This window comes from Aythya fuligula, chromosome 6 (genome assembly GCF_009819795.1).
Source record: "Aythya fuligula isolate bAytFul2 chromosome 6, bAytFul2.pri, whole genome shotgun sequence".
NCBI lineage: Eukaryota > Metazoa > Chordata > Aves > Anseriformes > Anatidae > Aythya > Aythya fuligula.
Window position 1 is genome coordinate 6,369,917 of NC_045564.1, and position 21,600 is coordinate 6,391,516.

At 40.8% G+C, this 21,600-nt stretch overlaps 1 protein-coding gene across 5 annotated transcripts in view; it reads left to right on the forward strand.

Moving 5' to 3' along the window:
* NCKAP1 (NCK associated protein 1) overlaps positions 1-11,921 on the forward strand; it is a 59,513-nt gene extending 47,592 nt beyond the window's left edge. For all 5 annotated transcript variants that reach the window (XM_032189746.1, XM_032189747.1, XM_032189748.1 and 2 more), the window contains 5 exons: positions 1,395-1,488; positions 3,116-3,232; positions 7,265-7,374; positions 10,064-10,153; positions 10,759-11,921. In XM_032189746.1, the coding sequence (XP_032045637.1) occupies positions 1,395-1,488; positions 3,116-3,232; positions 7,265-7,374; positions 10,064-10,153; positions 10,759-10,875 (528 nt within the window). In that variant the 3' untranslated portion in view covers positions 10,876-11,921. The remainder of the gene's footprint in view (positions 1-1,394; positions 1,489-3,115; positions 3,233-7,264; positions 7,375-10,063; positions 10,154-10,758) is intronic.
* The last annotated feature ends 9,679 nt before the right edge of the window (positions 11,922-21,600 follow it).

The following is a 21,600-nucleotide window of genomic DNA, read 5'->3' on the forward strand; positions in this document are numbered from 1 at the left end:
AGCTACAAGCCTGCTAACAATTAAGCCCTGTAGAAAATCAGCAGTTCCTTGTTTGAACTTTCTCCCTGGTCTAGTTGTGTACGGATCTCACAAGTCTTTGTACAGTGGATTAGAACAATCACATATTTTAGAGTATAGTAACACAATAATATCCTGTATGATGAATTTGTGATAAAGCATAAATAGCTCTAAATCTGTTAATGAAATACATACTTGATATGAAACGTGATTTTTGTTTTGGTATCCCTGAAATTTATGATTTGGGATGGCTAGTAAAATGAGGATTTGTTCTCCCTTTATTTTGTTATTCTTAGTGTTAAGCTGTTGGGATGTCTATATAGGCTTTTAGAGACAGGCCTATTCTTGATCCACTTTGTATTCCTTAATGGTTTTGTTGTGAGCTAGCTGCTGTTCAGATGTTGGTAACTCTCTTAATGCAGCTCTGTACTCAAGTTACCTTATGTCCTGCTGGCAGCAGAGCACCATGTGAACAAAGCAGTGTATTTTCATGTCAGAACTAGCCCTCAGGTGTCCAGGCTGGGCAAAATGAGTAAATACAGTCTGCACAATATCCCCTGCCTGCAGCTGACCAACTCTTTGTGAGAATTTATGGGAGAGGTGTAAAACTTCTCAGCTGTTAATGTCAGTAAGGCACTTCATCGGCATTTCTCATGGTCCTTTGTACTTGGTAGAGACCTGCTTTTGGAGAGATTCGGTCTGAGCTACAGCTTCAGATACTTTATTCAAAGCCTAAATTAGGGAAGGAAGAAATACACAGTTGTAAGCGACAATATAAAGTACAGCCTGAGGCATGCTTGAAAATGGACTACATTTCAAGGTGTTTTTAGTTCCTCCAACTGTTAAGAATTAGGCTGTAAGTGATCCTGGCACTTGGAATCTCTGGACACAGAATCTGTATCAAATTTGAATGTTGTAAGATTTCTTTTCTGCCTTACTCTAGTATTTCATCAAATTATGAGCTTTGGCTTCTGTCTAAAAATGCTGTGTTTGTAGATGTTAGTTGATAGATCTGGTAGAGCAAATCTGTTCGTTTTTTGAGCAGGAAAGAAAGGCAGAAAACAGCTAATTGGAAGTCGGGATGTTTGCTTTGGAGGTGATGTAGGAAAGTATACAAGCTTTGTTTGGCTTGACAAAAAGAAATGATAATCCAGCACACAAAGTACCGACCGAGCTGTTCAGTGTAGGTTAGAGGCAAAAAAAAATAAAATAAAATAATGCCGAGGCTCTTTATCTTGATTTAGCTAAGCTGAAAGTCCCTTAATGCTTCAAACTAATATAAACATCTTAAACACGTCAGCATAACTGCTTCATCATGTTTACACAAAACCATTCAATGTTGTCTTCCTTGTAATTATCTTTCTTCTGGTCCTCAGGTGGCAATGAATGTATACGAACTGTCATCAGCTGCTGGATTGCCTTGTGAGATTGATCCTGCCTTGGTCGTAGCACTGTCTTCCCAAAAGTCAGGTAAGAAATTACAATTTAAAAGATCTAAGTGGGGAAAAAATCACAGGAGAAGTAAAAGAAGTGCCCTGAGGCACTGAGGTGTTTAGAGAGCTAGGAGACTTGTATGTTTGGGTCCTTTTTTATTCCTTCGATGAACTTCGTAAATGACAAAGCATGAATATTTTGTGCCTGCTGCCTAGAATGCATAGATGTTATCTGAGAATCTTTTCAACCGCATACAAATTATCTTCTTGACCTAGAGAAGAGTAATGGATAGATGCTGAAGGAGTTTAATGGCTAATGGTTAAGAACTTCAGTAATTTGGGGACAATGAAAGTAGGACTTGATTGTGAACACTACAGATGTAATCAGTTCCCTCTTATAGACCTGTAACAAGTCTGTGTCATGTTAAGTAGGCACTAGAAGGTAAATGCCAGCTGAAGTTGTGAATTTCACAACATTATTACTGGTTTAATATACAAGTGCTAACATGCAGCTTGCAAGGGGGGAACATGTAAAACAAGCAAAACAAGCATGCTGATGTCCTCACATGTGTAGTGCTTCCTCTCACTTTAAAGCACCACTGTTGAAGCTTTTCAATTTTGTTTACACTGGCAGTTTGGAAGGCATGAATTAAGATCCTTAAGTGCTTTCTGGCAGTCTTCAGCTTTGTTCCCTGTCTTCCTTACTGAGCACTTTATTGCTTTTGTTCCCATGTGTAATGGATAGTTAATGTTCTAATCAGATTGTGACTATTTTAAATGTCAACCTGATTTTTTTTTTTTTTTTTTTTTTACTTTAATAGATGTTTGGGAGGAGAAAAAAGAAATAACTCACAAAGGGTAATTTAGCATTAAAACTTAAATGTGTCGAGCACAATATAGTCATATACCTTAAGATATAAATGTGTATTTGCTTATATGTACCATATGTGTAAAATACATAGGTATATCTTTGGAAGACAGCAAGTTTCAGAAATGGCATTTTAAATAGATTGTTTTCATTGTTCTGCCCTGAAATATTTCAGCTGTGTGAACAGGCCAGGGAATGTTTGTGTTTTCATGATTGGTTTGGATCTTGTATTTTGGTTCTTGCCTTCTTTGTTGTTTGTGTTCTACTTCTAGTAAATCAGTGTGTAGAGATTTAGGTTCTGTATTTTACCAACCATTGACTTTTATAAGCTAAACTGAACGCTGAGGTGTGGTGGCAATGATGTTTTTGAAAGGAACATCCTTCTAGTGCGAATTGTGATGAATGCACCTCACTGCCTTCTGCGCATTTGCCAATGGAAGAGTGCTGGAGGAGCTCTCTTCTTAGAGTGGTAACTGGATTTACACCAGCATTAAAACTACTACATGAGAACTACTCAACATATTAAAATCTTCGTAACTAAATAGTTAGAAGTGACAGGCTAGCAGCAGTCTTCATCTTTGTAGATAACAAGCTGGACATTTTGAAGCTCCACCCCGTGTCTTCTGGCAGAACTGCGATAGGATTCCTTCCTTCACAACATTACCACTGATTTTGTTGGTTTTGGTTTTAAATTTCAGTTTGGTCAAACGCTTTATACTCTAAACAACCTACAGCTGAAAATACACATTTTGAGATGATTTTTGAATTAAAGAGCTTTTATTATTTTTGTTTTCAGAAAACATTAGTCCAGAAGAAGAATATAAAATCGCTTGCCTTCTCATGGTCTTCGTGGCAGTGTCCTTGCCAACTTTGGCTAGCAACGTGATGTCTCAGTATAGCCCTGCCATTGAAGGTAATGTAGAGTCAGCTGTTTGCTATGAATGCTTTCTTCATAGTAGTCCTGGGAGTTTCTTGAGTGCTTTTGCTGTAAATATTTACTTAAATTTTGCAGTGAAGAAAATTTAAAGCTCAGCTATCCCCAATCCAGAAAAGGTCTTTTGAAAGGTACTTTGAAAAGCATTTACTTAACTCTTGTTTGAGAGAATTTTCTATAAGAAGTGTGAGTCTCTTACTTGAGATTTTGAGAGCAGTTCAGATACTGTAGGGGGCAATCTTGGACTAATATGTGGAATTGGTAGAGCATATATTCTCTGTTAATTAGTGCAACAGTACAGATGATTTAGCAATAGTTTTATTGGCTTTGTGATACTCATATGAGGTATTTAATGTGCTGTTCATATTACTAAGCATAACGTTTTGAAGACGGGATTTGTGAGGTATGAGCTATGGACAGAATTGTATCCCACAGAATAGTTCAACTGGAAGGGAAAGAGAGAGAAAGCTTTTGCCTCAAGGAAATTCTTTGCATGTAATTCACCAAAAAAAAAGGCTCTTTCAGACAAATCTAAGTTGAAAAAGGATGACTGACAAATCTGTTCCAGTACATACAAAAGTCACCTTTTAGCTGTTCGAACTAGTTCTGTTGTGGTGTGTAGCATGGCTTGCATAAAAGACCAGGTTTGTTCTGCACCCATTTACCGGATACAGTGGGAAGGTGTTTTTTTTTCCTATTTTTTTAAGTCGCTTTACTTTAAATCAGGACGAAGTGTAACTCACGCAGTGTCTAAAGTGACTTCTGAAAATATAAAATACCAAAAAAAGAGCAAAAATTCTGAAAGCCTTCTATCACTTTGTGGTATGCAAATTGCATTTTTTTTTGGGGGGGGGACCACTCCGCACCCAAGGTTGGGGTTTTGAATGGGGTTAAAGATTTTGTAATTATATGTGTAAATTATCTTTCTTGATAGGGAACATTTTTTTCAATTTGAAGATCAGGTTTTTGTTAACTCAAGTTTCATTTTAAGCAGTGTAGCCTTTTGCCCATTATGAAGAAGTTGAATAAATTTCTGATGCTGTGAGTTGAACCTGAATAGTGATTTGAAAGGTCAAGAATTTTGAAGTTAACAGATTGTTCTGATGAACAGGGAGAACAATTTGTGTCCTGCAAAGTTCTTTCATGTTACCTACACTCAGTATTTCTACTGCTGTGTGTGTGTTTTCAAAGTCATGATGGCTAAAGGAAAAACTCAAAATACAGGCAAGAAGGACTATGAAATGGTCGGTAGGGACAGGGAGAAACTTGCTCGTTAAAGCACAGCTAGGGCAGTTTTCTTAACTTCATCCAAATGAACTCACTTATGCATGCTTAAGACCACATCTCTTAAATATTTATTGTTTGGAGTTTTGTAAAAGAAATCAGCTGGAAGCACCTTTTGATACCAGTTTTTCCTCCAAGAGTATCTTACATATTAGTCTCAAAGCTTATACTATTTGCCAAAGGGACAGTATTAAAATTTTTATTATCATTATATTTTCTTAATATTTATTTGTAAAAGAAGTCTGTGAGAAACACCCAGCCCTCTAAAAACATATTTCTAGGGAACCAGGTCAGGCCAGCTAGATGTGACTGCCCGTGTGCTTTCCCCAGAAGGTTGGAGCTTGTGTGGTTTTGTTTTGTTTGAATTTCCCTCTCTACTAAGGACCATCTTAGTCTGTAGGTTGCAAGCAGACTTAAACAGTAGATAAAGTTATCTTGTATCTATTTTATATTATGTAGCTTAAATATTCCAGTTTCTATAATTTAATTTATATTTGGTAACTCTTACTGCGAAGTCAGGCAAAGCCTGTTTCATAAGTGGTTTCTTAAGTTAATAAGATCTCATAAAACTGCGACTGGAGAGAAATTACATCTAGAACTCAAATAAGCCTGTATTAGGAGTTGGCACTGATTTTATGAGATGTGGTCCCTGTATTATGTAATTCTTTACTGAGTAGACTCTTTTTTATTAAGAGAAAAATAGTCTGGCAAAAGAACTATATAAATATGTTCACTCTACAAAAATAACTGAGCAAACAGAATAGACCTTGTCAGTCCTGCCTTCCTTGCATAATAATATTTTCTTGTTCTGCCCCGTATTGTAGAACATCTGGCTTTATACACTTCAAATATAGATACTATTTGCCAAATGGGAACTTAATAAATGCAGCTTTTTATGAAGTAAATTCTCTGGCCAAATCATGAATATTTTTTTTTACCATCAAGAAGCCACAGATTTGAAGGAGTTTCAGCTTTCTGCTCTGGCAAGACATGCCTCCCAATTACAGGCAGTTCTTGGACAGCTTTAGCAATGTCTGTGTTCTCTCTGCCTTCTTCAAGATCAAGGCTGTTTCTTCCACTAGCTCCAGATAAAGGCTCAGGCTCTAACAGACCGTTGTTTTTGTTCCCAGTGAGAAATCCGAATTTAGTCAAATACCAGACTAGAATGCTAGTTTGTTGTCTAGAGGCTAGACAAGAATACTGGTCTACAAGAGACAGCCTTTTCTGAATACCTGAAACCTGCCACAGATTGCAAGACCACAGTTTGTTGGTTCAATTCCCCTTCCTGATGCTTTTTGTACAGTCTCTTCATCACAGAAGTCAAGTCACTTGAGAAAGTAATATAAATTTAAATCAGCATTATTAAGCAGAGCATGTGTTCTTGACTGATCCAAAGTGATTATCCATTTCTTGATTACCATATTTACACAGCCTATTTAATTAAAAAATAGGAGACAGTAGGGTATTGGCTCTTGCCCAGACGGGTAAGAGGGCCTCCAGGGGGAGAACCACGGGGATCTTTGCTGGGACCTACAGGTCAGCCTATTCATAGTCCACCTGGAAAGGGTGGTGAAGGGTGAGGTGAGAGTTTTTGTGTCTGCGAAGTTCTTAAGGATGTTAGAGGAGTGAGGAGCTGCACATAGATAACCTGACACTGAGTAAAATGGATAATAAAACACCAAGTTAAACGCCTTGTAAATGAGTACGGTAATATGCAGGGAGGAGGGAATCACACAGGGTCTAGCTGACCTCACTATTTGAGCACCATCTTGGAGTTATGATAAATGACTGAATAAAATAATGAGCTTAGCCCTCAGCAATGGTCAAAAAGTGGGCTGGTAAGAATAACCTGCCAGCATTATTTGCACGCATCCATGCTTTTTAACGCCTTCAAAGACCTCTTCCTTTTCAGGCTCTAGCACTTTCCCAAGGTATTTGTTTAGGTATGTATGAATTTTGTTGTAAAGTGGCAGACTTGGCTAAGTTGCCTAGAAGAGGTAGCAGGCTGACTGACGAGCAGTTCTTCTTGCTTTTTAGTTGTAGCTCCCTTTGAAAGCTGGTGTCATCTAATCACCTTCCAGTCCTCTGAAGCTTAGGTGAATTTTGGCAAGGTGTTATATACAGCAGTCAGTAATTCATAGAATCACAGAATGGTTTGGGTTGGAAGGGACATCAAAGTCCATCTCATTCCACCCCTCTGCCATGACCAGGGACAATTTCCACCAGACCAGGCTGCCCAAAGCCCCAACCAGCCTGGCCCTGAACACCTCCAGGGATGGGGGCATCCACAGCTTCTCTGGACAGCCTGTGCCAGTGCCTCACCACCCCCTGAGTAAATAATTTCTGATCTAAATCTACCCTCTCTCAGTTTAAAGCCATTGCTCCTTGTTCTGTTCACCAGTTTTGTTCCTGTAGAACAAGTCTTTGTTCGCTCTCAAATTCTGTAATAACCAAATAAACTCCCAATATATTTTTCTTTCCTTCTAAAAGCCACGAGGATCTTTGTCAGGTTGTTCTGACTATTACAGCATTTGGAGGGGAGATCCATACTTATGGTTGCTCTCCCAGTCCCAAGTTCAGTGTGAACGAGTGCTTGGCTGCTGTTGTGTAAGGCGCTAGCAGTTGATCTTCCATTGTGACAAGTCTGTTTACTCTTTGGTAACATTTTCCAAAACACTGTCATTTTCAAACACAATGCTGATGTAATTTGTATATGTTTTTGTTTAGGGCATTGCAACAACATTCATTGCTTGGCAAAAGCTATCAACCAGATTGCTGCAGCTTTATTTACCATCCACAAGGGAAGCATTGAAGACCGTCTAAAAGAATTTTTGGCTGTATGTATGATTTAATTCCTAAAGATAGCTTCTTTAAACAGAGGGAACTCTGGCTCCCCACTGCCCCCCAGTCCGTCTGATACGTAGTTCAGTTTTCATAGATCTGTCATTAAAGTGTTGATGTGTTTGTGATTCCAAGTGTTGCCTTGACTGCAGTAATCAGCCATGAGTGATCTTAATCGCAAGGACATACTGTAAAGATTTAGACTAGCATGGATGGATACGGATAAACAACGATTTTTCCAGTAGCAGTACTGTTTCATACTGCAATGTTACCTGTTTCTGTGCAGTTACAGGTTGCAGAGAAATCGAGATTGTTGTATAATGCAGTCTTGATTTTGATTGGCAAGAAATCAGATGTCTGTTAATTTTTTCAAGTCTAGAAATCAGTTTAAAGTCATATCTTAACAAGAAAAATACCTGTTGACTTCAGGAAGCATTTCCAAATTCACGTAGAAGTTGAAACTGTAATTTGGGATGTAATGCAACTGATTTCATAAAAGGTTGGTTGTGGTGCACAAAAAAATACCACAAAACACATTGTTAATAGCAGTGTGTACATAAATTAAATCTAGGAATAGTCCTGTAGCAGTAGTCAGTTGTGTTCGGTGATAGAAAGTAACAGTAGCACAAGACTACTAGTGCCATAATTTTTTTTCAGTATAACCTTTTGTTTATTAGTATTTTAGCACGTACCATCTTTTGCATTGAGTAGTCTGGGACTGCCAAAAGAAATGAGCTAAGATAAAGTGAGATAAAGTCACGATTCTGTCTAGCAGGCTTTTCCCGTGATGTATTGGACTCTTTTTAGTTTATTTTACCTTTTCATGGAAGGTAACTCCAGAGTGGCTTTTCGCATTGAACCTTTTGACGTGTCAGCCCTCCTTACACAGTAGCTGTCTGGTAGCTGCACGTTACAAGGATATTTGGGGAGAGGAATTTGTTACGCTTTAGTGTAGGTTGAAGATCAAAGCTTCTGAAATCTTTAGTGCTGCTTAGAAAAGAGCCAGAAGCCCTGAGGTGCTGGAGATGTATTTTAAATTCATTTTGGTGTGCTTCTTAACCAGAAATAGAATTTGTAAAGTTTATTGCCTGCTACTTGAAACTAAGGGCTGAAATGGCAGATTCACTTCAATTTTCCTAAAAAGCCACTGATTTTGAGTGATTCTTGGTTTTGGGTGCTTGTCCTTGGACTGAGACAAATATTCCCCCACCTCTTATTTTTGGTGCCTTACAGAGTTATAAGGTTTGGGTAATGGTAGCTTTCTGTACCAAGATGACAGAAGCAGTTTTCATTTTTTTTCCTTCAAAGGATCTTTCTCTCCTGGAAGTTCATTGCATTTTGTTAAACTGAAAAAACCTTTAGCCATTGACCTTGTGTAAAGCAACTGCTGGCTGTAAAAGATGAAAGAGAGATGGTCGTGTCAAGTTGCCTACATTTGACAAGTGAAGGAAACCAGTATAGTTTCATGTGATAAAAACACTTCTGGTATGAGGTTTTTCAGTGTTCATGAACTGGTTTCAGAGCATTGCTTTTGCTGCACAGACCATGACTTGATGGTTCAGATATTTTGTTAATCTATCTTTTATGACAACTTTTATGTACCACTTGCTGTTAGTCCGAAAGGAAAACATCTCTCTAGAAGAAAATGTGCTGCTGGAGGTGATCTGCTTTCCTGTCAAAGTTAGTTAAATGGAGAAAAAAAAAACTTCCTAGGTTATTTAGTACTGATGAGTATGTGCTAAGATTCTTTTGAAGCAAGCATATTCACTTTATGCTACAGATTTTGGTTCAAGAGGAATGCTAAGTTAGATGTTCAAGTTACTATTTTGAATTTAAAACCATTTCTGATAAACGTGGTTCAGGCATACTGCTGTTGCTTGGTATGAGTGCATAAAAGATTGTGCATCTGAAAGTTGAAAAGAGGTGTGGTTTTTTTTCCTCCATGTTTCTGTAAGGCATGAAAACGTGGTTTACAAAATCATCTGGAGATCACATATTTTATAGTATTGTGTAATCCTGAGCTTGTTTGTAGCTAAGTCTATGTATAAGTTTCTAGAATATCTAGTTTCTGGGATATCTTTAAAAAAAAAAAAAAAAAAAACACACTAGTAAAGTGAGGTGCTTATGGTTTAAAAAAACATGATTCATTTACAGTCAGGGTGACATTTCTTCAATTAAACATTCAGCTTTGAAAGTGAAACAGCTTTTCATTCTGCTACAAAATGGTATAACTTCAAATAGTGAGAACTCTACCTTTTTTAATGTAACAAGTCTATAAGCATATTGGGAAAGTGATTTTTTTTTTTAACAAGTGAGATCTTGTTCTGTGGGATGTGTAATTGACTTCAGTAAACTTGATTACAGTCAGCTTATCTACTTTGAATACACGTTCTTCACAATAAATGAATTGGCTTTTATTGTATTAAAATAGCACAAACTGCTTATTAAACACTCTAGAAGTAAACAGAAATGTCTCCATGAGAGTGAAACCCAGTGATGGTTAGTGCCCTCAGGTTTATTTTCCTTTGTAGTTGCTAGTAAGGTGCAGTGCTATCAGATAGCTTATCTATGTATTCAGAGGGGTGTGGGTGTGTGTGCGTGTGTATAGTAAAGTAGCTGAAGCTGATCAATGTTGTGGTTTTGTTTTTTTTTTTCTTATTGCTTTGAAATACTCAATGTATGTAGCTTGCATCGTCTAGTCTACTGAAGATTGGCCAGGAGACGGACAAAACTACTACAAGGAACAGAGAGTCTGTTTACCTACTGTTAGACATGGTAAGCTTTTGTCTATTTTAGTTGTGTTATTAACTTAAGAAATAGTCTCCACATCACATTGTTCAACAAGTGGCTTCAACAGTCACGTTTGTTGTTGTAGTTCATCAACCAGTAGAGATAATGCCTCGTGTCATTCTTGTTGGCATTCTAGTGTCAGGAATTAATCTTTTTTGTTCTCCCAGCACTGACACGTTTTTACCATTGTCTTTTGTTGCCTAGAGCATTGTATCACATTGTTCAGGTAATTTGCATTGTTGATTTAGTATATACAATATTAAAATAAAACTTTGCATTAAAGAAGTGCTGTTCAGAGTATTGGGGGTGGAAGCCTCTTTGCTGGGAGGTTTTTCTTTTAATATTCTGTATATTGTGAAAATAGAAAGAATGATGCATGGTTTTACGTATACATACGACTAGCTTTGAGGAGCAGTGAATTTATAGTGGTCTGTTTCTCTCCCATCTGTCCCCAAACTTTGTATTATTTCTTTTTGCTATGAAAAATGTCGGTGGTGTGGTGCAGACCAGAAATCCTTACACTGAAGAGATTATCAGCAGCAACCAGTTGAAGGTGTTCCTTAAAACCTTGTGTTTCTGGTGTTTTTCAGATTGTGCAGGAGTCTCCATTCCTGACAATGGATCTCTTGGAGTCTTGTTTCCCTTATGTCTTGCTGAGAAACGCATACCATGCTGTCTACAAACAAAGTGTCACATCCTCTGCCTAAGTATCTACTTACTGGAGATAAGACATAGCACGCATCTATGTGGCCTCAGTTTTATCTGTAAACTGTGGAGCTATTTTACTTTATGGCCTGATGAACAGTTTTGTGGATTATAAACTTTTTCCATAAAGTTGTATTTCTGATCAGTGGTTTCTTAATATGGTTGTACTACAATATAAGCTTGGTTGATTTTAGGTTGCACATTCATGGAAAAATCTTTTTTTTTTCTCATTTCTTCCTTTTCTTTTTTATTTTAGAGCATCAGTTATGTTTAAAGAAATACTACTTCTGCTATATGTTTTTGATATTGATCATGCAAAACAAAAATTGCTTGTTTATTTCCCAGAAGAAAAATGTATTTAGTGATTATTTTAGATAGTGTAGCTTTCATCTGTGTGTAAATTATTTCATATAGGGAGAGTTATAATCTTGTACCTATTGTTCTTATTGAAAACAAATATTGGATGTGCATTTCTGTGAAGTAATTACAGCATTTCTAGTTTTATTTTGAAACATTCACCAATCTATGTACTATGACACTATCTAACATAAAATGTTATAGGACTGCTTATCCTTAGGACAGCAGTCCTCTCCTGATACTCTTAAACAACAGCAAGTGATGTTGTTTGTATAAAGCATAGTGGAAATTTTTTTTAAACTAACTTCTGTGGTGCCCTGTTGGCATTAACACTACCATTGTACCCTGCTGTATAATAAACATTCTTACACCTTTATCACATGTTGATAAAATGTTAGCCCCTAACCACTTTTTATATGTTTTAAATTTTTGAAATTCAAGTGTACCTTCCATAACATACAATAAACACTAGACTGTATTATCTGTAGGTGAATTATTTTTAATATAAATGTTATCCTAGTATTTTAAGCTTAAACTGTGCTGCTGTGCATTGATTTACATCTCACAGTTCATTAAATATCAATCCTTGGAGCTTTTATGTGAAGATTTCTTTTAATCCTTCACCTTTTGGCTTCTGTGATGCTGAATCTTGTAAAAAGTGGAAGAAGGAATTAAAACCAGTGTAAAAAGAGTCAGTTCAGTGCCATTATCCTTTGAATCGTACTTGTATGTAACAAAAGAAGAACTGCATGTATGCAGTACGTAGCGACGCCAGTTATACCCGTAGAAACGAGTGAATTGTTGAAGTATAAAACCCGAAATAACCATAAAACGGGAGAGTGTTGCTAAAACTGTAGCATCACCTAGACAGATGGACAAAAGGCCTGTTTTTAATCGCTTGTGCAAGTTGGCGTGTGGGCCAGCATTGGCTCGTGTAGCCCGAAAGCTGGGCGGCTGGCTGGGCTCTCTAAGCCGCAGCGGGAGAGAGCTGCGTGGCTCTCGGTGGCACGGGCTCTGGGCATTGTACAGAGCCCTTCTTCTCAATGCAACTTACGTGCACGCTGGTAACTTTTTCTATTATAAAAGAGCTGTTGTGAGCTCAGTTACAATAGCTTCCTCTGTCCGGAGGAAAAAAGTACTGGAATAAAATTGTCCTAAGGAAGCAAGGCGGTACATCTGGTTTTTTCCTAATTATGCTTTATGTCTTAGAACCATGGAGCTGTTTTTAAAATTAATAATTTAGTAACATGACAAATAAGTTTGTTCATAAAGAGGTTAGGTCAAATGTGAGACTTAAGAGTTTTGTTCGATATTTAAGGTCTAATACGTTCAGATGTCTTATTTAAGATTTGGTTGTAAGTAGCCTTTTGTGGAAGAAGTAGTGCCTGTTTGCAAGACTGACCAATGAAAAACTCATGTTACTTGTGGTTTAAGAAATAACCTTTTTTGTCTTTTATCTTTTAAAGTTCAAATGAATTGTATTTTGGTTGTTTACCTCTGATCCGTATCAGCTTTCCACTGTCGCAAGGTGTTACTGAACTAATCCTAGAACATAGCTGATCTCTAACGAGTAGATAACAAGTACAGCATCTCTGCAGGAAGCTACATCCAAAGCACTCCAGTGAGATTGTCCTGACCTTTTTGGACTTGGTAGTTTCTCTAGGAGCCCTTCTATGATTGTGCTATGCTGTCTGGCACACAAATGCCAGATGTATTTTTAGCTGTCCTTCCTAAGAGGACTAAAAGCAAGCTCAGAATCAAACCCAAGGTTTGGACTCAGCCGTGAGAGGTTTGGGCTGTGGAGTGGTGAGTGTTGTTGGTTGGTTTTTGTTTGTTTGTTTATTTATTTGTTTGGATTTTGTTTTGTCTTTCAGGGGCAAGGGTTGTTCTTGCTTTGTTCTTACTGTATTGCTCTTACTTCTGGTATCATTCTGGTTTCCTCGAGGCAGCCTGTGTCTATGCACTCCATAAACAGTAGTCAGTCTGCACCGAGATCGTTGGAGAAGAAGTTAGAGGAGGAGTATTTCCTCTGGAGCCAGCAACACCATGTCCACAGCTTCACAAGCTTGTCTGTTGGTGTTGTATATTGAGTCACTTCAGATGGCAATTGATAAGCACAAGTGCTTGTAGCTCTGGAGCATGAAGCACGGTGGCTGAGCTGGTCCCACATGGATCAGGTGTGTAACTTGTAGGGGAGGGCTCTGCCTCACGCAGGAAAGAGCATGGAAGAAGAATGTCCTGTTGCTGCCCAGAAAACTATTTTTCAGTTGAAGTGTCCATCAGGGTAAAAGATTACCACCAAAAATAATGGCTACTGGTAAACCTTTTCAGCAGGTCCTTTTCTAGAGGGGAAAAGGAATCGGTAGTCCAGCCGACACTCAGGCTATACTTCTGATGCACTGGAGAGTGGCATTCTCCCCAGAAAATGTTGAAATCAGGTGGTGATTTGAGGAAAGACAGGAGCCTGCAGCTGGTCATCATAGGCTTGGTGTAGGACTTCATAGCTTATTTATTCCAGATTCCAGAATTCTCAACCACAAGCCAATGAACATCTCCTGTTGATGAACTGTGTTTTTGCCAAACGTTTCCCCAGTCCCAGGGATTCAGCAGGGATTCACATACTGAAGGGGGAGTGCGGGGTGACTCACCAGTAACTTCCACATCCTGTAAGTACAGTTATGTCTGCACTAATGCTGTAACATTTTTAGGTGAATCACTCTCAGCTGAACCATGCTCAAAGCTAGGCTGATAGATGTAGCAAGTTATTCTGTTGAATCAATTATTTTTTTCTTCAAATTGTTTTAACATAGAAATTCAAGCATCTTTTAATCCCATAGTGCATTTTGGGTACTGTAGAAATTTACTTTAGTTGTATGGGCTGATAAAGTAAGGATTGAATAAATACAGGGAAGCTGCTTTCACTTGAATACTTCTGGCTAGTCCTGAAACAGTGACACGGCTTGCTGTGCAAAGCAGGGGAGTTTAAACGACAGCTACTCACATTTGATTGGTTTTGTGAATGGGAACCACTGCTTTCAGGATTGTCAATTAACCAGTTTTCAAAAATGTTCAAGTTCTGCCTATTTTTTTCTTAAAGTACACATTTTGAATCATTTTTTACGATAATTAAATTCTCCCACTGAAATTACAAATGTTTTTTGTTTGTTTGTTTGTTTTTTCTAGAAAACGAGCACTTCTTGTGTGCTTTTGCTTTTTTTTTTTTTGAGTTACAAAGTCTGTAGACATTCGTACTAACGCATAACAAAATGTACCACCACCACCCCCCAGGCCTGTGTCCAAAACCGTGTCTAATTAGCTATTAGTCATGCTGTTTCTAGTGCTAGGAGGTTAAAATGACCCTGCTGTCTGGGTATAGTGTCAGTGTGTCTTACACAATTCATTAATTGAAAATGTACTAAATTCTGAATCAAAAGCATATGTTTTGTCCAGCATTACAGCACGGGGATTGGAATAGTTTCTTCTGTTGACATTCAGGATATTTATCTCGCTGATGATTGTAGTTATCTTGAAAGAAGTGTTTTCTCACAAATAATAAAGTTTTTAAAATAAAAATAGTAATACTGACACGTGTGAGTATAGATGAGAGTTGCAAAGCTATTAGAGCCGAGTGTTTGAAAGCCCGATGCTAGTAACTCTTGTTCCTTGTCCATTAACAAAGTAATTTCCTATCTTTTTGCTGGTCACTTGACATTGCCACCAGGAGATGAGGAAGGCATTCTCACAGGGTGTCAGCCAAGTTTTCTGCTTTCCCCTCCCTGCCCTTCCCTCTATAGTTGTTGTGTGGGCTTGGAGTTTGGCTAAATGTGAAGTAAACCCAAATGGGCAGCCAGTGCAGAGAGCAGAAGTCTCATGTTTAGTAAAAGCAGTATTATTTCTAAACTAAACCTAAATGGTCATTTCTTTAATAGCAAGGACACAACAGTAACAAAACCAAATCCGTTCCTTGCAGAGCCACGTGGAGGAAAGAATGAAAGTTAGAATGCCCTGTAAATGTGTCTTGGGATATATGAAAGAGGAGGAGTAAAAAGAAAAGGGAGGTAAGAGGGGAGCTGAAAGCAGTGATCATAGTGCTTGGAGAAGTCAGAGACAGTGTTGCTCAAGAACTCCGAGTCCGTTTCCGAAGTGAAGGCTTCATTCTGGCACTTTAAGCTTAAATCCAGATCATATCTCTCCACAATTGCATTAAAAGGCTCAACAGGGATGGCATCTGTTTGCCACTCCACAGACAAAGCAGCAAATGTGTCCAAGCATAGGATCGCGTGTAAATAAAGGATGCCTCAAAGTGTACAACTGTGAGGCATCTTGATGTGAGCGTGTATTTGGAAAGCCCAAGCCAGCAAAACCAGATTGGAACATCTCTCTTGTTTCTGTTACAGTGAAACCGTAAAGACTGCTGCTTGGATTTAGTTCCATGCACGCGTTTAAAGGGGAACACAGCAGGAGTGATGCTTAGCGATAGCGCCACAGTGGGGTCAGGTAAGCAAAAGGGTTTGTCTCAGGGGTTTATTGCCTTGGATAGCGAAGTCCTCACAGATGAGATGCTAAGGAGCAGTTCTTAGCATTGTCTGAGCCTGTGACACTTGCTTTAAATTAAACTAGGGAAATCATTGCACTACTGCTTTCATAGGGATTTTTGTTTGAGTGCTAAGTGAACTGTTCCCCAACGAAAGTTCAGAGGAAAAGTGTAACGATTACCCTGGAATATCTGCTTGACTTTTATCTGTAATAGTAACTTACAGTATTAAATAGCATGGCTAATAAATGATAACACTGAAGCCAGTTGAAACTGGTGGCAATCATTTCCAGAGAAGTGCATGGAGTCGGTTCTCTTGATGTTATATCTCTTCAGCTGGTGGGGATGGAGGTGGGCCCGTGGACTGTGGGACCCGGCTGACCCTTGGCACAGGCACAGCTGCCCGAGGCCTCAGATGCCTTTCAGGAAGGATCTTTTCCAACCAACATCACCTTGGAGTTTCTCAAAATCTCAGTGACTGCAGAAGATCCAAGCAGCAAAAAAACAAGTAGCATGTCAGTCTTGTTATTTTGCAGGCGGGTGTTGGGAACAGGGCAGAGTGAGTAAGGATGTAGCCTCTGGTGTAGCATCGAGGTGCCTGCACCGCAGCTTTTAGGTCTATGAGCTGTTGAGCGTTCAGTGAGCCCCTGGAAGGCAGGGGGGATGAAATCCAAGGCATGGAAAACCACGCAGGAGCAGTGTAAATCCACCCACAGGCTCTTTGAGACAAGTGGGCTGGGGCGGTGAGGGGCTGGGTAGCTCCCAGCAGTGTTGTCTGCAAAGCAGACAGAAGCGCTGCTGTCTTCTCCCGAAGGAAAGCTGCCAATAAAAAAATCCAGTGGTGGTGGAAGATACGTTTCTCCAAATTCGTATGCCAGTGGTTCCAGCGGAGAGGCAGAGCACCCCACAGACAGGGTACTGGGTCACTGTAGGTGTAATTAGTGAGCAGGTTGAGTGTGAGCTTTCCTAAGTCACAAAACCTTAATCCAATCTATTCCTATCCATTGAAATTAGCCAAATGTTTCTATCTTTGGTTGTGAGTTATACTGCTCTAAAGGGATTTGTGTTTCCAAATTTAGTAAACAAGCCTGTGGCTTCAGGGAGGGAAAAAGCAGCGTTCTTGTAGCAACAGTCTAGAAATGTGTGAAAAACGAGGCTGACAAAAAGCTCATTGGGAGGTTTGTTTTATGGACCTCGTGAAAGTAATACTAGGTGAGGATAACAAAATGGCCTGCGTTTAAAAACTATAAATACTGTCTGGAAGAGTGCCACTAACTCTTTCCCTTGGCAGTGTTTGAGCTGTGGAAGTTCATTGAGTGGAGAAGTAAAGCAGCTTTAAAACATTTTAGTTACCAACACTGTCATCCCATTGTTTCACTTGCCTTATGTTTGGTTAAATAATACCACCAGGGAGCGAGGAGATAAACATTTCAATAGCTCCCTGGGTGTGATTCTTAATCTGCCACCACCGAAGTCGTTGTGGGATTAAGAATGATGATCTGAAAGTCCCAGAGTTCCCAAAATAACCCCAGAAGTTACTGTGTGTGTATGGGCCTCACTTAAGTCCCAGCATTTGCATTCAGCCCCACCCTATAGATCACCAGCTCTTCCCTAATTCTTACGAGCCTATACCTATTTTCTACCTTTGTACTTTGTTTAATAGAAATAAAGCAGAAAAACGTGGGTGCCCTCACAGAGTGACAGCAGCCTTGGTAACTTGCACAATTTTTTAGACTTTCTGCAAGCCTGAAATGTCTGATAAATGTCGGGTGTGAAGCTAGAGGGAAGCATCAGGCAGCTACGTCTGCGGAGCATCCTCTGCCGGGCACACCCCTAACCTCTGCAAGGGGGCCGGTGGAGAAAGCCTGCTATCGAGGCTCAGCGTGACAAATTGGCATCAGGGAACCTGGAAATCTTTGCTTGGGAGAGTTAAAAATGTCTGCGAGTGTGGTTGACTTGAAATGCAGTTACTTGTACAGGATTAGATTTCCTGGTTTTCTGTTTTCTGGATCATTTGCTGTCTGTGCGTCTCGCAGGTGTGTGAGGGAAAGCACTCAGGAAAGGCACTGTTTCTGTTCCCAAAATTTCTGAGGCTCCACTACAGACCCCTTGTCATCCCGCTAGCAGTTGCTAAAAACAGGAGTAAAATACACACGGCTCCTATTTATAGGAAAAGCCTGATCCTAGAACATGTCAAACCCAGTCAGCTCCCACTGAAATCAGTGGTAAGTCTGCATTTCAGCACCTGGCGATGCGGTGCCGGTGCTGTAAAACCGGACTGTTTTTGCAGGTTTTATTTTTAGGTGTGGGTGTGATTCGGTACTTAATGCTGCTGCACACTGCTAATAAATCTCTGTAAGCAGGAGCAGAGGCAGGCTGCGGCAGTGCAACCGGAGAGGTTATAAATCTCAGGCAGCAAATTTATGGTTTAACAAAATTAAATTTGGAGTGGTTATGGCGTTGAAGCTAGGCAGCTCAAGTTGTTCCTATAGAGGCCAGAATAGAAACGCTTCATAATGTATGTGATTTTACAGAGATTTGCAATTTTTGCCTTAAATACCCCATCTGGAGGTGATTATAACTCTGAGAGGGTTAAGTGGAGTCTGTTGTGTCTTTAGTATGGCCGCAGTGGGAGGGAAGGATGTATTTTTTGTTATCAGCACAATCATTATAACAGTGTACAGCATTTGGGGCAGTAGAATAACAAAACTAAATGCACATACGCATAAATACTTGAGCAGCAGTCTTAAAAACAAACAAAACACTTTGTTAATCTTAAATCTGCAAGCCCGGGTGCTGCCCCGCCGACTGTTTTGGGTGTGAGTTCAGCCCAGCTCCCTCGTGCTGTTTTCTACATGTTTTCTGCAGCGTAGATGGATTCTGTAAATATTTAGGCAAACAAGGTAGCCCACAGTACTTGCAGTGTTGTTATCTGAAGGGCACACTTGTGGAACTGGGGACAAAGTTTCTGTTAACTTCAGTGTTTGATGCCTCTGAAAAGTCAGCTCTTCTGATGTTTCTTAGCTTTAAGCACCTATCTGACACTTTTGGCTTATTTTCTTACACTTCTAATCATAAACATGCGCAACTGCAAAAACATGATCTTTGTATGAATTCTTAAATGGGAAGAGATCTGTACACGTGGTGATATGTCAGAAAAAGCACTTCTGTATTGTGAAAACGCTGGTTCTGGGTGCCAGCGCAGGCTGGAGGTGGGTTATTTACCAGGAGAATTACAGTGCACGTGGCATTTCAGTGATTTTATAAAATTTGGAGCAACGAAATGCTCTCTGGCATAAGTTTTGACTTTGTGTAATGGTCACAGGTTTGAGAGGCTACAGATTAAAGATAGCATTTAATGCTCTGAATTTAAGCTGTGCTCTCCCAGCAGAAAAGATGGGAGTCCCAGCCTCTGCTTTCCTCCAGTGTGCACCTACTGCATGCCAGACCCCGCGATGGGGCAAGTTGTGGACGTAATTCCAGCTGAACAACCAGCTGAGATCTCTCTTTCAGCTGAGATCTACCATGCCTAAATTTGCAGAGTTTATCTCCTGAAAGACTGCTGCACTTGAAACAAGATGGGAGGATCGTCCGAAAGACGTGTCATGAGGCTCAGCCTTCTGTCTTCTGCTGCAAGTCTCTGGCGTGTGTGGCTGAACGCTTTGTCAGGCACACACCTCTTGCAGGTTTTCTGCAGCAAAACTCATGCAATTTCCAGCACCCAGATGGGAAGAGAGCGCTGCAGGTAGGAAACTTCATTAGCAAGGAGGTGTAAGCCTCTACATGGCCACGAAAGCCAGGAAAGTCATAAGCAGCAAACACATCCACCCTGCAAAGTGAGACTTCAGTGGTAGATACACACACATAATATTGGTTTAAACATAACGCGCGTGTTTCTGTAGGCTGTGTTTCTTCAACAGAATTAAATAGAAATGAGAGAGTAGAACGGGATGCAAAGTGCTAGGCAAACAGCCCTTTGCTAAGATTTCAAGACGACAGGTAATGTGAGCAAATACGAAGGTGAAAAATTTGTCTCTGGGACGCATGTGGGCCCCGAGGGCACAGGATAGTTAATAACGAGCTGTCTCATAAAAACAGCCTGAAAAATTACAAGTCTGGAAGAGGCTGCATTGAAAGAACCTTTTCTTCTTCCTTTCTGTTTTCAAGTCATCCACGCAGAAGCTTGAGAGATTATTAAAATAACTTAATAGTCCCCTGTGTTTTGTCTACCTGAGGGAGTTGTAACAAGACCCCGGCTGGAGCAGGAAATGTACAATAAATCCCATTTTTATGACTCTGTAAGTCAATGGCTTTATGGTTTTAGTAACTGCCATGTAAAGAAGTATTGTAGGTTTGGGGGTTTTGGTGGGTTTTTGTGTTTTTATTTTCCAAGGCAGTGTACGTAAGGAAATTAAAATGTGGGTAATCCTGAGGTCGCTATGGAAAGGCTTAGGAAAGTGAAAACCTGTTCTGAATAAGTATTGTCTCATCTCAGCTGGGTTTCTGAGCAGATACCGGGTCTGGGGAGTGTGTGAGCAGAAAGGAGGAAGGCGCAGTGCTTACAGCCTAATGCAAGCTATTCCCTGCCCTACAGACGCGTTTTGTGGTGTCCGAAACTCAAACATAGCCAGCACTGAGGGCACTTGGCCTCTCCCTGCAGGTAGTTGTTACACACCAGAGAAAAAGACTAAAAAAGGTGCACCTGTCTTGTGTTTTTTCCCGGTCCTCGATGTATTCCTTTCACCTTAAGATCCAGACCCTTAGGTAGTGCAAGGCAGGCAGCCGTGCTTGTGTCCCCTCCTCAGCAGCACAGGGGCCATCAGCCTCTCTCAGGAAGCTGACTCTGGCTTCTTAAACAAACAGTTGCTGTTTGTCTGCCTCCGGTGAGGGAGAAACAAGCTTGGGGAGGGTGCGTACAGACCCTGTGAAAGGGAGGAAGAAAAACCAACAAGGGAATAAATCAATCCCAGCCGTCTGGGCTAGCTGCTCCCTTCTGGTGCAGGAACAAAGCTGTCAGTGCCCGTTCCTGTCCTCTGCAGCCCTTCTGTGTGTGTACCCGAATGCAGAGGCCGGCACCCCCAGGCACCCCCACATCCCTGTTAGCGAGCCCCTGCTCCCTGAAATCCGCCCTCCCGGCATCACAGCCCCACTGTTTTTCTGTTTTTTTACAAATTTAAATGGATTTATATAAGCGTAATGAGGACAACTTGGTGTGGATTAGCATGGCTCTTGTGTGATACGGTAACGAGCTTTGTCTTGATTTCTCCTATGAGGTATTTTGGGGGCAAATTTGAGTCAGCCCAGCTGAGCACTGCTTTATTCTAGGACATGACTTGGTGTGGTACCGTTCCCTTACTGCTGTTATTTAGGTTCATGGGTCTTAACCAAACCCTCACAGCCCCCCAGCACCCCCGGGACCTGCTTTTATCACGGAGTTTGTGCTAACCCATCAGTCCGGCACCCTGCTCGCGTGGTCGCCGCTGTCAGAGCGGTCCCTTTTGGGGCAGGATCTCCGCCACACGAGGCCGGGCGTTGTCACCGGCCACCCCACGGGTTTCACACTGCACACCGCAGCGGGATCGCTCTCCCTCTTCCACCCTCACGGAGGGGACGGGGATCCCTGCCGGGCCCGGCCCCGCTCCTTTGTTTGCTCCCTGCCCCGGGGGCGGGCCCGCGGCCGGGGCCGGGCCCGGGGCCGAGCGGGGAGCGGCGGCGGCGGCGGCGCCCGGCCCCTGAGCCGCTGGTGCCGCTGGTGGCCCGCAGCCGTCGGAGCTCGGGGCTCGGGGCTGGGGGCTCGGGGCTCGGGGCGGTGCTGCGGGGCGGTGCTGCGGGCGGC